General features: G+C 40.3%; 1 protein-coding gene across 3 annotated transcripts in view; it reads right to left on the minus strand.

Moving 5' to 3' along the window:
- Positions 1 to 9,987: 9,987 nt before the first annotated feature.
- Positions 9,988 to 24,421, minus strand: part of TBL1X (transducin beta like 1 X-linked) — a 192,181-nt gene continuing 177,747 nt past the window's right edge. For all 3 annotated transcript variants that reach the window (XM_053934424.1, XM_053934423.1, XM_053934425.1), the window contains 6 exons: positions 21,197 to 21,318; positions 19,682 to 19,756; positions 17,649 to 17,776; positions 16,338 to 16,503; positions 15,473 to 15,574; positions 9,988 to 14,393 (listed from right to left, as the gene is read on the minus strand). In XM_053934424.1, the coding sequence (XP_053790399.1) occupies positions 14,367 to 14,393; positions 15,473 to 15,574; positions 16,338 to 16,503; positions 17,649 to 17,776; positions 19,682 to 19,756; positions 21,197 to 21,318 (620 nt within the window). In that variant the 3' untranslated portion in view covers positions 9,988 to 14,366. The remainder of the gene's footprint in view (positions 14,394 to 15,472; positions 15,575 to 16,337; positions 16,504 to 17,648; positions 17,777 to 19,681; positions 19,757 to 21,196; positions 21,319 to 24,421) is intronic.

The following is a 24,421-nucleotide window of genomic DNA, read 5'->3' on the forward strand; positions in this document are numbered from 1 at the left end:
GACAGATGGGATGCCCCAGTCCTGGCCCCCAAGGCTGTGAGCAGTGCCAGGTGGCTGCTGGCACTGGAGTACTCCTGTTCTGGGACAGCCTTCTGCAAGGGCCAGGCTTTGCTCCTCTCCTTTTCTTGTTCTTTCAAGGTTGTTGGGGTGAGTATGGTGTGTCTGTGTATCAGTTATCTATGAGATGTCATCAGGAAAAAATAGGACTCATCTGAGAGCCTAAGAAAGAAAACTGACCTAATTTTGATGTATCTAGAAATTGATATGGGGCATTGCAGAGCACACTGACAGTGGGTTTTGACTTATAAAAGAAGTGTGTGTGAGGAGTCTCCTTACCTGCTGTTCCTAGCCTCCAGTGGATGTACAGGAGGCATTCCTTCACAGCTTAAAATTGGATGATAATTGATTCTACACATGTGTAACCATGGCCACATTTGATTTCACCTTACACAAACCTTGTTCTTGCTTCACTATTCAATTAATCAGGCAAAGAATTGCCTTCTTCAAGGATTGCAGCAGATGCCCCTCCCTTCCCACCAGGAATATATTTTTGAGGTCCATCTCCTGATTGTCCCCACTCCCTGTGCTTGCTGCATGCATATGAGGGAGCAGCCACAGGCCACCACAGCCAGCTTCATGTTGAGGGAAACTGTGTCCTCCAAGGGTCAGCAAGGACAAACTACAGGCACCACATCCTGGACAGCACAGCTCTGACACCAACACAACCACTGCCTTCTTAAGTGTGCCACCCACTGCTGAGAGACCCTTGTGCTTATCAGCACACAGAAACACATCCTAGCTTTCATTCTGATGATGATTTGTATCTGCTTAGTTGTCATGAGGTGAGTGTGGGAAGTGCTTGTCTCTGGCCTACATATTTGTTTTCTAAGATGAGTTTCAAACGTGGCTTGGGTTAACAAGTGACAGCTCTTGTCAGTACTGGAGTCATTGGTGCAGTCAGTCTGTGGTCTTCATCTTACACTGTGGGAGGGACTCACTTCCAGTCACCCAGCTCTTCCCTCCTTGAGCAGGAGGGCAGCTGCTCCTCTGGAACAGCAAAGTGTGACTCAGAGGAGAAGTAAACAGAAGTAAAACTGGATCAGATACTGTCTAATAAAATATATGTAGCTAAAGTGTTACTTCATGAGTACAGCAGTTGTCAACTATAGCTTCTCATATTTTGGGTGTATTAGAGCATTAATAAAATACTACTTAAAGTCTCCCTGAATTTATCAAAGGGGGAAAAATGTTAATTAGAATAAAAAGGTAGTTGAATCAATGCACTGAAATATAATTAGTGTAGTTGAATCACATAGAGGGAGTATCTATACATACAGGGTGGTATTGTCTCTATTAAACACTTTCCTGGCCTCACAGTCAGCTTATCAAATCCAACCACAGCAAGTTCTCTCTGTATTTACCAGCACGTATTTATAAGCACTCTGTATTTGAACTGCCAGCCTCATACATTTAATTACTATTTTATTTGGCCAGATGCTCAGGCTAATTGCAAAGCTGAAATATGAGCCCTAATAAAATAATAAACAATGTGAATAGGCAGATTTCTTGCATACCACAGTTCTGCATTTATGAGGTGCACCACATGTCTGAGTAACAAAATCCTAACTACATCTCTCACTAAGCCCTTCTTGTAGACCAAATACATGGAGCTAGAAAGTGAAATGTTAAATGTGATCCCCCCATCCCCTGGATAACCATATTTGACTTATACTTCAGTGTTTCCCTCTGTGTATCCATGATAATAAGTTATCTGATCTGCAAACTTTTTTTAAATTTTTATGGAATATCAAGTTTACAGTAATCCCAGAGGAAGATCACTAAACCACATGGCAGTTGACATAAGACAGGTCAGATGATGTCTGGTTATTAATTTTTTAAGGAACAGACATGCACATGTGTGGACATTGAAACTGGCAGCTGAAGAAGATGCAATCTTACTGAAAGGAAAGTAGGGAACAGAGTCCAGTCTAGGAATGCAGGCATGAATCTGTTTTCCTGGTTAATATTCCCTGGTTAATAGGATGTGCTGTGAGCTGTATGGAAAGCTGGTTCTCTTACTGCACCTTTCTAAGCAAACTCTTAATCATTCAGGGCACTAAAGTCACATGGGGTTTTGTAGATAAAGTTTTCAAAAGACTGAGAAAATTCGAGCATGCAGCTAAAGGGAAACCATCCAGTGATGAAAGTGATGGGAAGACTTATTGCTGCTCCAGCATCTCTTAGTTCCTGGGTTTCATCACATTTTGGGGTAGCAAGAAGCTTTTGAAGCTTTCAGGCTTCTCCACAGTGGACATTTGAGTCCTTGCAAAGCCAGTGCCTAGAGATGAGAAGGCTGGCAAGGTGGTGGCCACTGTTGCCCCGGGCTCTGTCCTGTGGCACGTGGCAGTACCAAGGACACCGTGGGTCTCTTTGTGCCCTGGTGTCATGTTGGGATGAGATTCTGCCCTCAATTCTATGGGTAGGAAATGGGGTCTTAAGAGGGGGGAGACGAGCTGTGAGGGATTGAGATGTATTCCTTCCTCTGGAGAGTGGGACAATGACAAGTCTGTTAATAAAGACAACCTTTGTTGATGAAGCCTTGTCCTATCCTAGTCTTTCACCAGCTTTTCCATAGCTGAGAAGGACTCAGAGGGTAAATGGAGGCCTTGGATCCTTGCCCTTCAGTTGGCCCCACAGAGGTACCCACCCACCTGTGCATCTGTGAGCCTCCTGGAAAGTCTTGAGAATGTGGAGATCTGAACACACTGTGGGTGTTACTGTGCTCACTGAAAAAGGCACGTTTTAAAGACATGGGTGTAAAACAACGCAGTGGGGTTGGTTTCGTGCAGTGTGAGGAACCAGCTGTGTTGGGTGGGGTGTCCTGGCAGCATCCTCCCCCCTCAGAGAGCACCAAGACTCAGGACAGCATGAAAACACTGGCAGCCATTCATTGCAGCTGTAGCCACATGATAGAATCTGCTCCTGGTTTGCTGCTACAGCAGATCTTGAGTGAATTTCCTGGAGGAAAGGAGAGAAAAAAGGCAACAACGCAAGTCCCTCCTTAGGCAAAAGCCCTCAACTGAGCACCACATTTTATGTGGCAAAGAAACGTCCTTCCACCCTGCCTCTGGTCATGTGGCAGCATGTGACAGGGAGCACAGCATTCTTCTCACCAGCCCTTTCCTCAAGGCACAGACTTAACTTGCCAAGGATCAGAAGCATTCCCCCAGCCACACTAAGTGCTCTGGGTAACAGCTCAGCTCTGCTAATGCCCCATGTCAGGCAGTCAGCCATCCCCTAGGAATGCAATTACACCCAGAACAATACAGGAGAGGCTAGATAAGGCAGCTTTTTCCTTAGTTCCCAGGGGATATTTTATAGTCTGCAAGCTGGTATACCCAGATTCCTTCAATTTAATATCTGAATTAAAAAAAAAAAAAAAAAAGTCTACCTTAGCAAAATATATTTTGCCAAAGACAAGAGACTTTAAAATAAATATCTTCTAGTGTAATAGAGGCCTTTCACCCTTGCTTGCTGGCCTCTGTCACTAGTGAGTTCCATGACTTCAATGGAAATGAGGCCAATGTTGAGCAACTGGAAACCTGTGAAAGGCATGAATGGGTGAGCTGAAGGCACCGAGGCAGCCACAAGGCTCCACAAGGAGAATTGTTCCTCTCTTCCAGATGTCTTTATCATCTCACAGGGAATGGGGCAGTGAGAGCTGTTGCTCGTGCTTGAGCTGCTGTCCCCGCACTGCGCTCACAGAATTCATTCTTCACTGGGCCAAGAGAAGGGAGAAATGCAAACAATACTGGCCCTGGTGGCAGGACACCCCTTGCTCCAGTTTGGCAATATTTTTACAGGGGAAGCCCAGGGAGCTGCAGGGCTCCCAGCAGGGCTGTGAAAGATGATCTGGGTGCTGCCTGCCCTTGGCACCAGCTCCTGTCAGCAGAGCTGCCTGAGCACCAGCCTATTCGCTTTGGGTCTGTAAAACCTTAAAAAAAAGGTCTTTGTGTGTTTGTTTTTTCATGGCAATATCCTCAAATATTAGCTTTATTGGTACATTACTGGGAGACAAAAATGGTATGTACCGTCTGCATTTATTTTGTGAAGATATCATACTGTAGATAGTCACTTAATGATTCACTTTATTCCAGATGAGATTCTAATCATGCCTGTGAAATTGTGGGATGGCCTCTTGCCTTGCTTCTGCAGACACTTGTGGAAGGAACTGATAAATATTTAGGTACAACTACACAGAAACTCAGATATCAGAGCACACACACATCACAACACACACATATAAGTACTCCCTAGGTTTTAAATTCATAGAAACATAGTTTCTGCTGATGGATAAACAATAAATTAATTGGCTTTGTTTTAGAATTTTTTTTGTTTTCTTCTCCAAAGGTTATTGTATTTTATTAAAAAACAAGCACCCCAGATGATACTACCTGAAGTGATGAACAAATATTCTGTTTAAGAAAACTGAAATTTTCATAAAAATAAAGTTTTAACATTCAGTTCACTGTTCACAAATATCCTTCAAGCACCATCAAAATTTCCAGCAACATTTTCTCATAAAGTTGCCAGTGCTTTGCCTTCTCTAATTTTTTTTCAGGGCTATTTTCCAATGACAGTTGGGGTGTTTGGTCGGTTTTGTTTTATTTCAACTAACTAAAGCAATGATTTACTACATGGGCCTCCAAGAGGCCAATATATAATATTTGTTTGAGACAGGCAAGTCCAAACATGAAACAAGTCCAAATGGATCTTCCATTTCAGAAAAAAATCCAGATACACGTCACTTGCTGGGTAATAGTATCTTCCCCAGCCCAAAGCATGCAGGGTATAGCATGGAGAAAGAAAATATTAATGAATTAGGCCAAAATAGTACAGGAGAAAGCAAGATGGTTTTCATTCTCTCACATTAATTTCATTTTGGGAGCTGATCAGCTTATCATTCCATCAAAGGAGGAATGAGCACCAACCCTTTTGTCGTTCAGACATGGGAAGGAGTGGTTCAAATGGCAATATGTAATAAAATTAAATTTCTTCTTTTCTGCTAGAAATGCTGGTGGCTCAAGAAATAAATCAGGCTGTTGGTGGTTGTTTTTAAAGTAAAAGTTTTTTAAGGTTTGGTGATAAAACCTGTGAGACAACTTCTCAGCTTAGAGCTGTGCACAGACTAGTCCCTCTCTCCCCCCATGCTTGCTTCTCTGTCACTGCAAACCAAAAACCAGGCAGAAGTGTGCTCTTTTGTACAGACAGAAATGTGGGGCTTTTTATTGATAAGGGGTCTCCAGTGATGTATGCAGTTAATCTATTGCTCCCCCAGTCTCCAGGGGACTGGTGGAACTTTTACAGTGATGAGAAGTGCTGGTTTTCCCCATACCAACACCTTCAGTTTCCAAATTTGCATCTGGAGAAATACACCTTAATTTATTAATCTTTTGCAGAGTCTGGTACAGAATCCAGAGCACTTTTTAAAAATTATTTTGTACCAACACCTTTTTTACCACTCCATATAGGAGGTCTAGGATTTTATCTTAAAATCTCATGTTGCTCGTATGTGAATAGATTTTTTAGCTCTTACTACAGTCTTCATCAATGTCTCTGTACTAAGCAGACCTAAGTCAGGATGCCACTCTAAATGTTGGTGGATTAGAAAGGTTACATTTTTTAAAATTGCTTTGATATGTATTCTTTGATCAAGTCATGAGACCTGGACCATTAATGGGGATATTAAGAAAAAAAGGATGTCTGTGTGAACTGAGTGAAGCACAGGCTCTCCTGCCTTTGTCATCCTCTGTGGAGGAAGGTGAGTGGTGAATGATTAGACACGGTCATTTCATTGCACACAAATTTCTCATGATTCTCCCCAAACCAGCCTCTGGGAAAGAAGCTGACAAGCAGCTACTGTCCAGGGCTTCAAGGAAGGAAACACCATGCTGAGGGCTTTTCCCACCGGATCTCTATCTTGGCAGTCTAGGTTGCCTGTCATGTGAAAAGGGGAGGTTTTCTCAAACCCTTAATGTTTGATTATTCTGTCAACGTCCTTGAAGGACTCACATTAACAGGTTACCAAATAATTCTCTTTATTAATGAAGTTGTGACAGGTCAGGGTTCAAGGATTGCTGGGGATAGTGTCTGACTGAAAAAACATATTCAAACCAATATATAGTTCAAAGCAACACAGTGACAAGCTCCAATCTTAAGAAAACTTAACTCAAGAAAATCATTCCATGCACATGGAATACAGATATTGCCCAACAGGCGTCCCCTGTGGGGGAGGAGATATGTTCACCCTGTCAACTGACCCCAGAAGTTACTCAGGAGACTTCCCTGACTTCTTCCTATTCTTAAGTTATTTTTACAGTATTTCTTTATATTTAGGTGGAGATGGAGTGATTTAAGCCACACACCTTACTCACTGAGGGGTGGCTGTACCTTGGGGGTGGATGCCAGCAGAGTACCTGACATAACCTTGGGATGGGGACGTGTCAATCTAAGGAGAGGGATTTTGCCATGGTTGCTAATTCAAGGGCTTCTTTTATCTCCCTTGTTTTTCGGGTGCTATGCAGCTTTTCAGCTTGGAAGCACTGAGTTCCCTTCTCTGCAAACATTTGGACAAATCCTGGCTGTGGTCTCTGCTCTGCTCCATCCTCTGTTTAGTCCCCCTTAGATTGTGTTGTGTGTGAGAGGCCAGATATGCTCACCATGCTGGTTCCAGGGAGCAGCAGCTGTATTTTCCCTGCAGTTTCTGCACTGTTACCTTTTTACCCTCAGTCATCTTCCCACAGTGCCCTCACTGACAGTACTCTCTGCAGGCACTTGACAATTTTTTCAGTCCAGCTGGCAGGACACCACGACTGTAAGGATTGCAGGATATCTCAAATGCCCTCCTAAGGGTCTGACATTTCTGTCTTTCCCTTCAAGAAAATATTCCGAATTTTTCAAGAACTGCAACACAATGTGTAGGGATGTGATGCTCACTTGACACCATGGATTTTTCAGAAGCCTAGAGAGGTAGTTCTCAGTTTTGAAATGGCAAAATGGCAATGCTTTGCAGCCAAATCCATTTTTGTCTGTTGTTCATTTGACTGTGATGAATTACTTTAGTGAAGGACAAGGATGTCAACTTTGTCCCAGTATTTAATGGGAAGGATAGGAAAGTGATGACTAGAATCTTTTTTTGATCTCTTGTACTGAAATAATGACTAATGAATTACATGGTGAAGTCAAGGCCTCTTTGAAGGTAAAAGATGTTAGACCTTGCAGTCATGAAAGAGGATATAGCTGCTTTCCTGCAGCTATTAGGTTTTGTATTCTTTTGGTTTTTTTAATATATTCAAAAGGAAGTGGGAAAAAACCTATCTCTAAGGAAACAAAGATCTTCCTTCCTATTAGGAAAGGAGTCAGCAATGATGATAAATTCCTTGCCAAGTGAGTAATTTCTTCACTTAAAAGACTTCAAAGCTTTAAAAATTATTTTTTGTACCACAAAGCTTCAATATGAAATTGCATGTGCTGATGGTCAGTGATCAGCAATGGTCAGTGCTGATCTCACCCTTGGCTGGAAATGATGCACAGAATGATGGCAGGGAAAGGAGTTGTTTTGAGTGAGATGCTGCAATATTATATCTTCCAAGAATAGCTCTAAAAGTACCCTTAATTGTACTGCACACTGACAGAAGTGAGAAGCAAGTGTTTAGGACTGCTCAATGCTTCCAGTGTCAGTTGTCACACAATTTCCAGGCTAAGTAAATATACATATAGAGGATAAATGCAGGAAAACTAAATGACAGTTTTAGCTTGACAGTCATACATTGTCTGAAAACATGCTTGAAAAAATAACATGACTAAAAATAGGACCATGACATAGCATTTATTTAAGAAACAGGTGAGAACTTTTATATAGCACTGAAGCTCCAGCACCACTGTAGCTGTCTCCTTAGCTCTCATATTTTTTATTTTGAGAAGATGTTATGAAGACATTAGTGCTGAGCAAATGTCAGAACATGAACTGACCCAAGCGTCATGAAAGTGCATTGCATTCTCTTTTTTTGAATGTATGATGTGTCGAGGTGCTCATCATCAGCACACTGGGGCTTTTCTAGCCCTTCTGTCTTTCCAAATGTTATATATTAATCCTAACTTAATGCTCTGATTAAACACCTCACAACTAGATGATGTGACACACAGGACTGTTTTTGTTCTGAGCACTAATTCCTTTTGAAGGCTTTGGACAATCAGCCTTAGCTCAGGTCAATGGTTCAGCCTCTTACATGGTCACAAAGCAAGAACCCCATTTCATGTTGAATCCCCCCAAGTACCATGGAAACCATTTTGTGGAATAAAACCCAACCAAAATCTACACAACATTCAGCCTGTTAATGCTAAGCAATCCCCTCCCCTTGCATCCTTTCAGGTCAGTGCCCTAAGCCCTAAGCAGAGAAAGGAGCCCATGGGAGCTCCTGACACAGGGGATGACTGTGACAACTTCAGAATATTCGACTTACGTGAAGTTCTTCAAAAACTTCCAACTTCTTAAGCAAGGCTAAATTTTAGCCTGGCTAGCTTAAAGAAAAATTAACAATTTACCTTGATCAGAACTAGAGTCCAATTTATTTTATATGGAGAAATGTCCTTTTCAGGAAACTTATTTGAAGGAAACTTTAAAAAGTACTTCAACCCAATCTTACTCAAATTGGTTCCTTAACAGCTGTATAAATTTCCAATAAATACAGCATGGGAGGACATAAAATCAAACAGTAAACATGTGACGTGAACAGCCATAAAGGTGACCTGATTCAGAGGGAAAAAGTACTCAACAGGAGAAGTCTGCCAAAATTCTGGGAGAGAAATTGCCAGCCAGCCTGGGAGATGTGAGCCTGGGGACCAGAAGCATTCTTGAGAAGCGTAGTCAGCATCTCTGAAATGCAGCTGGGTACCAGAGACATCCTGAGACACCCTCAGAAAGTGCAAGTCCAAAGAACTGTAATAGTAACATCATCTGAAAAGCTGAAAAATAGTCGGAAAAACAGGATAACATCCTGAGAAAGAATGTATTGGTTACTTCCACTGGCTGTTTCAACTGCAAGAGCAGGACAAGTTCCAAAACAGAACTGAAATCATAATCTGTCAAGTGTCCCAGGTGAAAAACAGAAATTAACTGCATTCACTGGCTGCTCAAAGTGGCGGTGTCCTGTACCCCCTTATGTCTCTATGATAGAGATGATTTTCTATCCAAATCAGCTTCTCTTTCTCTTCCTGCACTGCACATTCTTGTCCCTTTCCTACACAGGTCTGCAAGACCTTGGACCATTGTTGGGGAAGCCTTGCTGACTCCAAACTCTGTGACATGGATTGTATGTGAAGGGAGATCCAACCTGTTGTTCTACTGCTCCTTCACTCAGCACAAATCTGGGGCTAGCCTGTTTTATCCTCCCACCTCTGGGATAGCTGGGCCCCTTCTGAGATCTACAGCTTGGTGTCTAATCTATACATGTAATTAACCTATCCTAAGTGTGTCTGCTGTTGTATTACTGCTAAGTTTGCTTCAGTAGTAACAACTTAGTTGTAACCTGTAATATAGATATAGATATATATATACACTAATTAAGTGCTACTGCTATATTTGATTGTTGCTATAAATTTATTGCTGCTGTATCACTGATTGTTACTATACCAGTGCTGCAGATACTACTCTGTAATAGCTATATATACACATGTATATATGTTTGCTTTCTTTATTATAGGTGTACTTGCTAATGGTGAGTTGTGGGGTTTCTGGAAATCTGTAATAAAGAAAAATAGAGGCTAAAGTGTCCATGCCCTGTGTATTACAAAATCCTTGAACCCATGGTCAAGGATTTAAACATCCACAGGCCAGTGACACCACATCACAATTTTAGTCACTCAACCCCAGCTCTTACACGCAGGATGCAAAACAGTCAGAAAGAATAAGGAACAACACGCACAGAATTCTCTAATATCAAAATATAGCAATTTATTCAAGACACTGAATATGATCTGTTGATTCTCTCCTTAAAACAAATGAGCTACAATACACAAGGTGAATTTGAAGAAAGTGTGGGTGGGGGAGAAACAAAATAAGGGTTGATGTTGTTTCAACAGAACCTGGGAAATGCTTAAATGAGAACCAAGTCTGGCTGCAAGTCTGACACAGACAATAAAAACTGCAGAAGCCAGAATTCAGAATTTCAGTGAGTGGCTGAAAGAACATTTCTGCAATTGACAAAGAACCACATCTTTTAAAAAGGCAGTAAGAGGGAAAAAAAAAAAAAGGAGGAAAAATTAAAAAGAGAAAAAGAAAAAGAAACCCAAAAACAAAGCAGACCCTTACATTTGACAAAGTGCACTTCACTTGGCTCTAAAATTAGCTATTTTTTTCTTTTTTTTTTTTTTAAACAAATTAAAAGGAGATTTCTAAGATGTAGCATGGGGTTAATGTGTGTATAACCCTGTAAGTCAGGCCCTTTATTGCCCCGTAAGGGACCCAGTGTTTTCTACATAAAAGATTCAGTATCCTTCTAACCCACAGAATATAGTGGTTTTTCAGAAACTGGGTTTTTTTCACTCCCAGGCCAGTTCCAGACAGCCAGCAATAATAAAAATCCAGCAAGTCTCTGGATGGTTTCACAATCCTGTTTGGTCACTTAGGTTTTTCCATTTCTCTTCTGTTACAAAGAACTATAAACAAAATTCTAGGAAGAAATCTTACGAAGTGCCCTGGGCTGTTGCTTTGTGCAGTTCTGTGGCAGGGGAGTCACGGAGAGGCTCTGCCAGCTTGGGAATGCGCTGCTGCTGGAGGGGAGGGAGAGCTCCCAGGAGCTCCCAGGAGCACAGTGCTGCAGGTCTGGGCTGAGACATCCACCTTGAACTACAGCCTAGAAAAGGCTCTCTCCCCACACTGTTTGTGTCCTGAAGAAACCACGTCCTTAGGTTAAGATTAACCTTTGCAACTACACCTCCTGCCTTCCCTAACATCTCTCATTTCAGTTGAAAACTATCTACTACAGCATCTTTCCAGTCTTTAGGATTTTGTGCAAGGTAAGAAAAGTGAATTTTCTTAGCTCCTCACATACACTGCTTGTAACTCTGATGGTCCAAATATAAAACTTTCTGGAGCAGCAACCTCTCTCACACATGAGCTTTGCAAACCAATTGATACTCAAATTTTGTTTCTCTTGGCTTCTTACGTCCATGTAGGCAAAGCAACGTGGTGTTCTGACAAATTAAAAAAAAAATGGAAAAAAAGGAACAGGCGTCACGGACACTGCCCTGTTATCTACAGTAGCTATCCTGGGAACAACTAAGAAACATGGGCTGTGGAGCCAGCCAGTCATGGAGCACTGAGCAAATGAAGCTCTTCAAATCCTGAGGTCTGGCCTATTCAGCTGTCACTCAAGGGACAGAGGCAAGGCCAGAGCCCCATCAGTGTTGCCCTCCCACAGACTGGCAACTTCTGCTTGTTATTCTCAGAAATGCCACCAAAAAGCAGGGTAGGAATTTAACCGTTTACATGCAATGACTGCAATCAAATCATTGTCCAAACGACACTTCATAAAACCACATTACGCCTTTGTATTCAACTTCAAGACTCTTTGAGCAAGTCCTCTTTTTTTTAAAAAAAGTAGTGACTTTAAATTAGCAGGTACATGTGGTTATTAGAAAAGAGTGCAAAACTGCCACATGGTGATCTACAGCCATGCTCTTGGTGCAAAAAACTAAAACCAACACATAAAAGCATTTAACACCAAAAATAATCCTTGATACTGCCTGACATCCAATTATTTGAAATAAATTACAAGCAACCCTAACTATCACTAGTAACCAAAATTCCACATAACTGTTTTCACCTCAGGACTAATACTTTTAGCAGTTAGTTCTTTCCATTCTTTTCAGCAGTTACTTCTTTCCATTCTTTTCTGCTTTCCAAAGGTGTATCTTTAAGAAATGCAGCTGAAGCTGGCAGTGTCTAGTTGCACTAGAAGAACTAAGATCCCCTACAGATGCAAGCATATGGAGAAGAAAACTCCAGAGAAAAGATGGTGTTCAGATTCCACAATGATGTCCTGGAGCTCAGCAGGTCTCAGATCACCAATTCAGCCCAAGGGCTCTGGATTTGCTCAGATCAAATCACACCTTCAGCAGCTGTGGTCAAACCAAGAGGAAGATGCTGTGTTACAGGGACTTTGGGCAGGAAGGTTCTACATTTGTTAAGAGGTTTGTGGCCTGTTTACTCTCTCCTACAGATCCTAGACTAGGCTGTAGAGAAGACACCTGCATGACTCAGCCAGTTCTGAGGATCTAAGTCATGCCTGACACCACCCCAAGGCTGCCTTCTAGTTTACAGCACTTTCAGTAAACTCTGCCTATGTGCCCTTCTTTGCATTTGTCATTTCCTCAATTAGAGTAACGCAGTCTTCAGCTGGCATCTGTGCAGGTGTCATGGCTGCAGGAAGGAAATCTTGTCCAAAGTAGATGGGAAATCTTGTCCAAAGTGGAACTCTCCGTTGTTGTTCTGATCATTTCACCCCCACAACTTCATGGTGGTTTACACGTTGAGATAGAACTTACATATGATGTCATAACCTAATGAATTCACTGTCTGCTGAGCACCACACTGAGGACACCCTTGAAGCTAAACCTGTCTGGGCAGACAGTGAGCCCGCAAGTGCAGACCCAGAGCTTTCCCTGCAGGATGCAGCACACATGTGGTGACAGCAGCACCACCTGCTGCAATGGCAGAGCCTTCTTCTTGGTGTGTGTGGCCTGTGGATGGACAGGAGCTTGGCGAGAGTCCATTCTTCAACAGTGACAGATGCAGTCAATCTATTTCAGTTCACCTGGTCTCATTAAGTCAGTGGTAAAACCCCACCGACTGACTGGAATAATGAACAGTGGAAGACAGCACTGCTCAGCAAGGCCGCCGGCAGCCAAACCCATATTCTGTCAAAATCTGAACTATCTCTAGAGGAAAGAAGACACACAAGCATTTTCTCCTGGTTATTGAAAACAAACAAAAATATAGACTAGAGAAAATGAATGCTATATTTATAGTCTCAGGCTTCTGAATCTCTTTGAATAAGTTTACATCACCAAACAGCCATAAAAAAATGGAATGAGACTATGTAAATGGCTGGCTACTGGAAAAGGACTTTAGTAAAGGACTGGTATTTCTTGTATCAAACACCATTTTTTCTTACAGCACTTTCTGAGAGAGGAGAGAAAAAGGATACTGCGCCTTTCATGTTCCCTGGACTCTGTGTCATTCTTTTTGCTTGAATTACACAACTGGTCTACATTTTGTGGCCATTTTAGGCTTTTAAAACTGTTTAACATAAAAAATATTTTTTTTCCAAAAATACACTGGGTTCTTTCTGTTAAAAGTCATCTTTCTCCTGTAAAAATCTTCCCCAGCACTGCATTCTTATATAAAGCACTTATTACACAATTTGCTGAAAGTGCCCTTGAGACGCTAAGATCTGAAGCATGGAGGATTTTTTTTTCTTTTAAATGGAGAGAAAGAAAGGAAAAGGAAGTTATAGAAGAGAGGAGAAGCAGTCTGTCAAAAATTTTCATTGTCATGTCCACCTGGCTGCATCTACTATGGGCATACAGGGAAAAGAAAAAAAAAAAGGGGGACAAAAAGAAAGAGGAGAAAAAAAATGAAGGAAAAGTTGGGAGTGGAAGGGAGAAATAAAAGGAAAACAAAAGTTTCATCCTAAGCCTGGGATCCTCCAGGCTGTAATATTCCAGCTGATAGAAAACCACTGAACAAAAAAAGTAGTCTAGAAAATAGAAAGTGTTGTGATTACAAAGTTGAGCATTTCATCAGTACAAACTGGTCTTTGAACGTCCTTTGGGAGAGCAACTGTAGTGTCCAAATTGGAAGGAAAAAATACAACACCGCATGGAGGAGGATTTTTTTCCCTTTTGGTTTATCACAGCATTTTTCTTTTTTTTTTCTTTTTTTTTTTTTTTTCCTTTTTATTAATTTTTTTGGCACAGCTTTTTTTTTCCCCAGCCATCAGAGCAAGTTCTCAGATGCAAACCAAACAGTGCAATGCCTAGCTGGTGGCTTCATGCTTCCAAGGCTGAATGTTCCAGGTGGAAACCATTCCCTCCCCCTCTGAAGTGACTGCGTTTTTACTCCTTGATGAAGATTACGGACAAAATACAAGTCACCTGTGGCCAGGGAGAGTCGGTTTCATGGTACACTCTAACTTTGTTCAAGTTTGTACAGTTCTGGAGCTGTTAAGAATAGTTTTGAAGAGTGCTTCTCCCCACACATTCACTGCTGGTCCATTTGAAATTTCTTCTAAAACATTTCACTTTTACTTCCGCAGATCTAGAACACAAACCTGTGGAGAGAAGACTCAGTGTTAAGAACCATTTGTGAAGGTGATGTGGAAACTCCATTAATGCACCCTGTACACAGGTGGACCAGCCAGCTGGATGTTACACTCCCCACCTTCAAAGCAGCCTCTCTCAAGTACTGGATTACAGGCACACAAGTAAAGGGACAAACTGACATGGCAGACAGCCCAAGTGAAACCCACACATTTAACACTTAGCTGGGCTTTCATTGGTTTACAAACAAACATTTTGGTGGCACATCTCATAAGATTATGGGATCTATTCAGTTGCCTAAATATCATGTCCACTTCTGAAATATATCCAAAACAGACGCAGGCTTGGCAAGCATGACAATGGACATGTGCCCATTTGGAGCTGCTATTGGGAGCCAGGCATGGCACTATCTGAGATGGCACAACTAAGCTCAAACAACTGAATCATGTCATAGGTGTTCCCTTTATTAAAACCAGTTGAAAAATACTCTCCCAAAGTAGTTATGCCAGACAGCCAGGTGTGTCCTGTACAAGCTGATCAGGCTGCAATTGAATTTTTTTAGAAGTAATATTAACAGTAAAAAATAGTAAGGAATAATCAGTATCCACAGCAATATTTCTCTTCTACTACATGACAGAATCTTTGTGTATCATGCTGAAAATTTCCTCCTTAATTATTCCTATTCAAAGGAATAGGAATATTCTTCGGTGGAATCAAACTGAAAGCCCCAGGGTAACTGTTTGTTACAGAGTTGACTACTGTGATCTGCTCTTCATTGAAGCTGACAGATAGTGATAGAAACAACATAACTGCTGTTCTTGTCAAAAATGTATTTAAAAGTTATTCTCATCTTCAGGAATATTCACCTATTCCACATGCATTCTTCATTTCTGACAGGAACACCACCTCCTTTCAAAACCTTTCAAAGCAGAAGCATTTTTAATACAGTACACAGAGCTACTTATTTGTGTCTTGAGCTGCCTCTGTCTTCAGCTCTGTCCCCAGGAGGCAAATACAGCATCCTGTTTTTTGTTGATGCTCCCAGAAAAGAAATCTCCACCCAACCTTTGCAATGTTTGATGAGCCTTACCGATCCGTCTGATGCACTCGCTCCCACTTTGTCTCCTCTAGCATTCCAGCAGACTTCAAAGATGCCCCCGGTGCCTCTGTAGCTATGTACTAGAGTTCCACTCTACAAAGCAAAACAGCATGCAGACATTGGATACAGAAGTTCCCCTTCTTTTCTCTGTCATGTGGCACTACGTTAGAAGGGGGAGCTATTCAGATCACCCAGCTATGGCCACCTCCATATTGTGATGGAAATTTGTTAGGAAACAGTTAGGAAAGTGGTCCTTGCAATGAAGAGCAACAGGCTCCCCCAGAAACAGTAGGACTCAAGACATCAGTTTTTGTCAACTCTGTAACAGTGAAGGCCTGAGGAGTTAGGTTGATGTGTTCTTCTCTAAAGTCTGTTGCTAATTCAGGCTGTGAGTTACCAGTATCTAGAATTACATCTGTGGAACTATGATGTCCCACTTTTCTCCGGAATATCACCAGTCCCCTGCGTGCACATCTTTGTATCTATAGTTCCTCTTCACAACATCTAAGCAAGAAGCATCAGATTCACAGCTGAACTCAGTTTGTAACCAAATAAAAGTATCCCTTATTTCTAATCTACACCTTTGCTTCACAAAGCTGATGACCCAAAACAACGTACCTATTTTCATGCATGCTACTTGTTTTAGCATACAAAGCAGACTGAGCAGAAGTGTTCTGGGCAGTCACCTCACTGCACCTGAGTGACTCAACTACCATGGATTTGCACCAGCCAATACAATCAGGTTCACCCTGGCAGGCAGGTCATGCATGACCTAGGTACACACATTTTCCATTTAAGCTTTTGCTATTAATGTGTCATCTAAACCAGATGTGCATCACATGAGGCAAAACAGTACCTGAGTATTCCATATATGGACACATTTGTCAAAGGACCCACTGGCTAGGTATTTTCCATCAGGACTAAAAGCTACACTGTAGACAGGCTCTTGATGCTTTGTTAACGTATGGATGCAGACTCCTCGGTCAACGTCCCACAGCCGAACCGTGGAATCAAACGAAGCACTGCAAGAAGCATTCAAACATGAGAATGTAATAATTTGGGTGTTAATCAATTTGCACTGTGATACTGTGAATGTTATAAGAGAATACCACAGGGTTTTTTTTCCCTTGGCTAAGCATGACATAATGTTTCAAACAGAAAAGCTAAATTGTACCACAGCCTGTATGTTTTTTATCTTAAGAACTACAGTTATAGAGCCGAATTCTTGTATGACGACCCTTGGAGCCCATGTAGGTATACACTATGTAGCCGTAAGAAGGCCAAGCTTCGCACTTTTGAGATTCTACCTCCTGTTATTCAGGAAGGTCAAATATATATTGTCATTAATGGGATAAATAGGTCCAGAGAGATCTTACTCCAGAGATTCACTCTGTTTGATTAATTAGCATTTTATAATTCTCTAGAACTGTGGATTTTTCACTTTGTTTCAGTGATATTTTTGCTACATTCCATTTAAATGCAAAACTGTGGGCTTGAAGAAAAGCAAAGGAAATAACTTGCATTAAAAATAATATTAAAAGAGTAACTCCAGGAAAGTGAGGTTCTTCCATGTCCCAGACTAAGGAGTAAAATAAACAAGTTTTGATACAACTTCTCCCCACACTGCACACACCATGAGCTGATCTGATAAACCCACAGTACTACCACCAATTGACACTCTACAAGTAAATGTATTTCCTAAGCTCAAAGAAGAATTTTGCATAGATTTTCAAATGGAACTTCAAAGACTATCCAAGCTTTTCTCTATTAGCTAAGAAGGCTACATTTTTTTCTAACTGCCCAGGTGAGTTGCATGACCCTAGTTAGAAACCATTCCAGCTGCCTGAATCTTGAGAGCACCAGCCTCAAGATTTTCATTTGTAACAACAAGACGCTGGATGTGAAAGTGCAATGCCAAATTTACAACCATTTTATCAAGGCATCTGAAAAGTTAAATACCACATGACTCAGTTTTTTTTTCTTTGTTCCCCTTCTTTTTTCAAACAGGAATCCTTTCCCTTTGTATCCATCCTCTTGACTTAAATACACAGATACTTTTTAGTGGAATTGTCTGTGGGAACACTGATGGCAAAGTGACAGTAGGGCTACATGTCAGAAAGATGATCCTTCTTCTTGTCAGGCAAGAAAAAGAGGTGTATTTTTTTACCTTGCTAACATGATGTTGGAGTTTGGGTTGCTGGTGCCTGGTCCTGTAGGGCTCCATTTGATAGTGTAAATCTCTTTGCTGTGAGCCTGAAGATCATGTACACAGGTATCTTGCTTCATACTCCATATCTGCATAAGAGAAATAATGAAGGAGGAAAATGGCAACATTATTAATCTCTTCTCAGCTGAATTATTTCATTTCTATGTTATTTTAACCATTTGTTTATTTGAGATATCGACTCACCTGAATACACATAAATATAATTTATTAATGCAGCAATTTGGCACATATATTAAAATAACTACAGTAGGGAGATGTTACACATTTAATTGTATTTATTCAATAGATAAGAGCTAAAGAATTGCTGTACTTCCAAGAGCCTGTAACTATTTTCACACAGAAGTTTAACTATTTGAAGAAGTTTAACCAGAATTTTATTCATACGTTGTGCCAGCAGTCATTTTAAAGAATGAAAAGAAAATTGTAGCAACTGCTTAGAACACAGCAATTTTCTCTTATGCTAGTAAAATTTTCCTTTTCCTCCTGAACTCCATTTGTCTCCCTCATGTTTTTAACAGTACAGAAGATGGAAGACAGTCAGCTGTTTCTGCAGTGTTACATGGCTTAATACTTCAGTGTAAGATGAAGAATATGCTCAATAGAGATGACAGGTAATTTAGTACCTCTTTTCATCAGCTAACTGGGAAAATAAGATGAAAGAATTCACAGCAGGGAAAATAACTCAAATTTAGTCAGTCAGTTTCAGAGAGGTATCAAAAATGTAGTAATGATTTAACTCAGTTGTTAAATCTGTCCATGAGAATGATGTGCTCTTATGCTGAATTCCCATCAGTGTTACCTGCGACTGCTTTTGGGAATGCTACACAAAGCTCAGCCATGTTCTATGGCTGACAAGCAGCACATTCCAAGAAATTATAGGAAAAGCTCATGAATTTCAAAAATACAGAAGAAAAAAGCTGGAGAGGACTGATTTACAAAGGAAAAGGAAGAAGAATAATTGCCTTAATTTGAAGCATTTGCCATCTCCATCATGGAAGGTTTTTATAAACAGGTGAGGCCAGGGATAGCAAACCACTAGCTCTTGTGCCAAATTCAGTGGTCAGGAATTTGAACTGGTAACAACACTGAACCATGGTGGTTTTTAAAACACAGCATGCAACTGGGCACCAAAAAGATGTGCTACCACTGGGCCAGGATGTTTAAGCAGAGCAAGAACAGTTATGCAATAGTGCTTTGTGGCAGCGTGACAGGCAAGCTGCTCCCTTTTGCCCCTGTTTTCTGCAAATTTCCAGCTCTGTCACTAGCCTGCAATAACACATCTGGAATCCAGAATGATGAAAACCTCAGTGGGTATGTGGCAAAGACAGAGCAGAAGTCAGTCTACCTAAGAACAGGAAATATTCATAACGTTGACATTCTCTTAGCTCTCATCTGCAAATTCTGCTGCTGTCTCAGTTTCACGCTAGAAACGTCCCAAGCTTCAGCTGTGTCAATCAGCAGTGCAAAGAGATCTGAGTCTTCATGAACACAACCATACTGCAAGGAAACTATTACTGCTACAATTCTAGCCACAAAACCAAATCCTTCCTAGGATATATGCTTTTTTTAAGAAACCAGCATAAATCAACAGTCCAGCAGGAGGGCTTTGCTATAACATCATACAGCTACTCCTACATAGACAGCCTTCATTTGATGTGGCTGGAAAAGAAAAATGAGAAAGGGTTTTGGGCTGCTGAAGTTCTATACTATTCTAAACTTAAACTATGACTTTTTTGTGACAGTGGCATATCAGTCACGTAACACTTATTTGGATAGGATGCCTCAATTTCCTTAGTGCTTGCTTCTCTGTCTTCAATCTTTCAGATTTGCTTCAAGAAATATGGGACAAAATGGAAACTACTGTTCATACAGAGTTTGAAGTTATACACTACCATCATTCTGGAGAAGACTGGAAAAGAGACATCGTTTTTTTGAACTTACTTCTTGAAAAACAGGAATGGAAATTGTTTTACCTTTAATGTCATGTCATCGGAGCAAGATGCTAGTAGCATGCCAGATGGGTCCCATTTGATTGCATTCACCTCATTCTGAAATCAAGAGTGATTTTATTAAGCAAATATTCCAGTTACTGCATCGTACTGGGCACTCAGCAGAGGGCACTCAAGTTTTATGCATGGAACAAGTTCACCCACAAATTACAGTGCTGGTGCTTTTAGGGGTGAACAAAAGCACTGCTGCCTCCCTAACATGCTATTTAAGTGCCATTTCGGAGTGGAACCATCCTGTGCTTGTGAACAATACACACAAACAATCTTCTGATGTGTGTTCTGGCACAAAGTTGCTCCTATCCTTTTGTCTCATCCTAGGATTTAAATAAACCCAGACAGATTGATGATACAGCATTACCTTCTTTTTAAAACTGGGGCATTTCTTTCATTAATGTTCTGTAGACTTGGTGATAGAAGTTTTCAACAGAAAATAATGATACTGGTGGGGTATTTTGTTTTGTGGACTTGATAATTCTTCATATTATAGCTCTACCACAATGCTGGTCTCTCTAAAGAGAGGTTTATGTGTAAATGAATTCCATGCTGGAATATTAAATAGTTTAGGATGCTTTCTCTATCAGTCTTTCTATAGCACTTTGTAATTAACTAAGCTTAGTGTATCCTCTTGGCAATGAGTAAGTTTACCATGCTCTTCCATAGCTATAGGTGAAGAGAAAAAAAGCGTTTTATAAAAAGCGAAAGACTATTTTCTTAAAAATATAAATTGGCCCAGGGTCTCAGTGAAAACAATCCTGGAAAATATTTAAATTTTTCTTTATAAATTTTACATGTTTCAGTAATAATTAAAGGCAAGTATAGATATATTTGAAGTAAAAATTTGGATAATGTACAGAATGGTGCAATTCATATAATCATAAAAAGCACCAGTCTATTGTTAGGAATGTACAACCTGTCATGAAATATAACCACAGACTAAGATAAAGGTCTCCAAATGCATAGTTCTGGAAGCTAACATCTGAATTATGGGTCAGTAAATGATTGTAGTTTTTCTCACAAATGAAACCTAGAAAATGTAACCTTTGACAGTCATTAAATACCGCCAAGAAAAGACTAGGGAAACACATCTTTAATATATCATATTAGATTAAATTGATTCTAAAACTGAACAATGGCTGGAGGTAAACTGTTCTCTCCTTATTCATAGCTGTCATTTAGTAAAGGAAATTAAGCCAGTGGAAAACAGAATGTTATTTATGAATGTGCCTTTAGTCTGCAGCTCATGCTACCCAGAAACACTCTCACCGTCTAAACCGGAGGTGTTGCCTCCTGTGGTGATTTAGAACATTTTATCCCTTCTCACAGGCAGTGAATCACTCACTCCCAAGGAATATACTTTTAAGGAAACGATGGGGTGTAACACCTTTGCTGCTAGAACACAGTCTGCAAACCCATCATCTGCTATCATTCTAACATGTTGCTGTGACTTTACCACTAACATTTTGGACTTCTTAAACTTACTGTGTGTCCTTGAAAGGTTTTAACGGGACGATCACAGCCAAGTCTGCATACATGGATGCACATGTCAGTACTGCAGGAGGCAAAAGTAGTGTTGTTCTGCCAGTCTACATCCAGAGCAGGAGCTGTGAATACAAACAACAGAAGGAATATCAGAGATCACAACAAAGAAACAGCTATCCCAAGTAATTTTCCTCCCATTGCCTATCTGGATGAAACTGACTACAGGCTAGTTCTTAGTCTGTCACCTGCTGCCAGTTACAGGGCTGAGAGGGACTGTCTGAAGGGCACAAAGTATTTTTTTCTGTTCCAGTGGATAATCTGGATACTTTGCACAGCATCTACTTACGAGAATCTTCTGGGTCAAATTACATAAGAGGGGGCAAAACATTACCTCCACTCTCTCTGTTCCCAGCTATGCATGCCATGGGTTATGTCTAGCATTCATCCCTTTGTAACCCAGCTCAGTGAAGAAACTGAAAGAAAAGTAACCCAGAAAAAATGTGGATAATTCCATCTGGGTTAGACAAGCATGTTCCTGTGAATGCCAGACACAACACATGGGAAGGTGGAGGAGCAGGTGGCTGTGTCCCTTTGCACTAGAGCTTTATGCAACCTTTGATACAAACCTATCATTCTGTGCATGGATTAATAATACTGAAATTCAGTTTAATTTGCTTGGGGACTGGTTTTAGGCAAGTACATTGATCAGCCTCATCTGAAATGAGAGGAAGAGTTTCTGGAGAGGGTTTGGCATTAAGTAGCACTGAACTAACAAAACTGTGCACAGAGAACATGTGAGCATGTAGGAAGTGCCTGTGTGCCACACACACACACACACACACACACACACACACTTTGCAAAAAGAATGGGAAAAATCCCCAAATAACTCTTCCAGCATGTCACTGCAGACTGCAAGCAGGAGCAGGAGGAAGCTGCTGACAAACAGCTTGCTTGTGTTTCTATGACTGCTGCTTGGGTTTTTTTCCCTCAGGATAGAGTTTAGCTGCCCTCCAGAGGATGACATAAGACTTGCTAAAATATAGAAATCTTCACTCTCAGCACACTCTCGTGAGAAGCAAGTGTGCTAGGATGAGACCAGCATATAGGAAACCAAGTTGAATCTCTTCCTGGCAAAGATACAACTCAAATTTATAATTAAAATGAAGCCAAGAAATTCCTTACTCAAACATGTTTAGAAAGATACTTTAGTAATACAGAGGTGAAAACATATCTGTTCTGACAAGCCTGTTACATTTAAATATGCTTTTCCTATTATAATTTTTATGAACTGCAAAACAAAATAGATCCGAATTGCTGTCTGAATCATCAGGTAGCTCCCTAAATGAGAATGAAGGGCTGACATTGTTTCATAGACAAGTTTTTTTTTCAGTATTAATGAAAAAGCTCAATAATTCTGTATGACAGGTAAGGAACTACTACCTTGCAGAAATAGAAAGGCAATTTGTGTGAGAAAGGCAGACTACTTTTGAGTTTTCCAACAAATATGAATGAGGATCAGTAAAAAATAAAAGATCTTTCTCTAACTGCCTGTTTGCCTTTCTTTTTATGATACAAGCTTTGTATTACTATTTCAAAGCAAACAAAAAAAAATACCATGATTAATAGCAATATGCCTTCAGGGCTAGTATCTAGTATGATATGTATGAATCAAAAACTAATTTTCAGACAGCTATTGGCACCTAAAGCCAAATCCACCTAAAGCTGGATTTACATTGCAGCATAATTTGAATCATAAAGTGCTGATAACTAATACTGATTCATTTATTGGTACACCCAATCATGTGTTTACTAGATAAGTAACTACATAAAAAGGTTTGAAAAAAATCAAGCAACATGGTTCTTGATGCAAATAATCAAATTGCCAAAGTATTTCCAAAACAAGAGGATACCAGCCAGTTGCATAAAAACAATTAGAATATCATATCATAATAAAAGCAGCAAAAAATCCTTAAGAAATAAAAACCAAAAATGAAAGTGTTACAATAATTATCTGGTAATTTAGGCTTTTTCAGAACAAATTGATTCAGAGCAGTTAGATCACAGAATCATAGAATGGGTTAGGTAGAAAGGGACCCTAAAGAACACCTGATGTGGACAGGGACACTTTTTACTATACCAGATTACTCTGAGCTCCATCCAACCCGGGCTTCTCTGGGCAGCCTGATTCAGTGCCTCAGCACCTTCACAGTGAAGAATTTCTTCCTGATATCTAATCTAAACCTGCTGTCTTTCAGTTGGAATCCATTCACCCCTTGTCCTGTCACTACACAACTAGATGGTTAAAACTGGCCACACAAATACTTCTTTTGGTGTCAATTTAACAACTTGTTCCTGCAAGCATAGACATCAGTTTGTATCTATCAGGAAATGTCAAAATTGGATTATTTAGCTCATTTTTAAAGAAGTAAGTTTTATGAATATGTATTTTGATCAAATGCCATATGATGATTCATAGTTTTGCAAAAAATAATGAAACCCTAGAAACTACTTATTTTGACCAAAAAACCTTAAAAATTACATGGGAACACCAATGACATGGAGGCCTTCAACACCCAGACAAAGGACTTTTCCTTATGTATTTTAAGATGGCAGTTTTGTCCATGTAGTGTAAACTAAACCAGTTGTTGTAAAGAAGCAGACAGTAAAAAAACTTTTTGCTTTTTCCAGGCCAACTACCTCCAGACTTCAAAGAAGTATGTGTTAAAGGAAGCATATCCTGCCCAGACTAGAGTTTTAATTGTTAAAATGCCACCTTTAATCCTAGTGTAGAAAAGGTTTTCAGATTCCAGATATGGAAAGGAATTTGCTGTTAGTTTGTCCTGGTGATGCAAAGAGGACAAGGTGAGGTCTTTGTGGTTTTAGACTTGTGAGAACAAAGTGAGTAGAGAGTCTGGTTGTTTTTAAGATTTTGTAGGATATATGCTTTCTCCCAGTGAAAAATTTCCTTAAAAGCATTTCCTTAATAACTGCTTTACTTCCTTATGAAAACATATATGAAAGGGTGAAAAAAAAATTAAAAATATTAGCTTCTCCACGTCTACACTTCAGTTGTGTCTCATGTTCCAAAGACAAACAGCATGTGCTGTAAGAATTTTTTAAAAAAATCTTTTCATGCACGTGGACATATTGCATTGGTAGATACAGCTGAGTTTTCAACTGGCTAAAAAGGGGATTGGGTGATTTTTCTTTGATACACATCACAG

Source organism: Vidua chalybeata, chromosome 2 (assembly GCF_026979565.1).
Source record: "Vidua chalybeata isolate OUT-0048 chromosome 2, bVidCha1 merged haplotype, whole genome shotgun sequence".
NCBI lineage: Eukaryota > Metazoa > Chordata > Aves > Passeriformes > Viduidae > Vidua > Vidua chalybeata.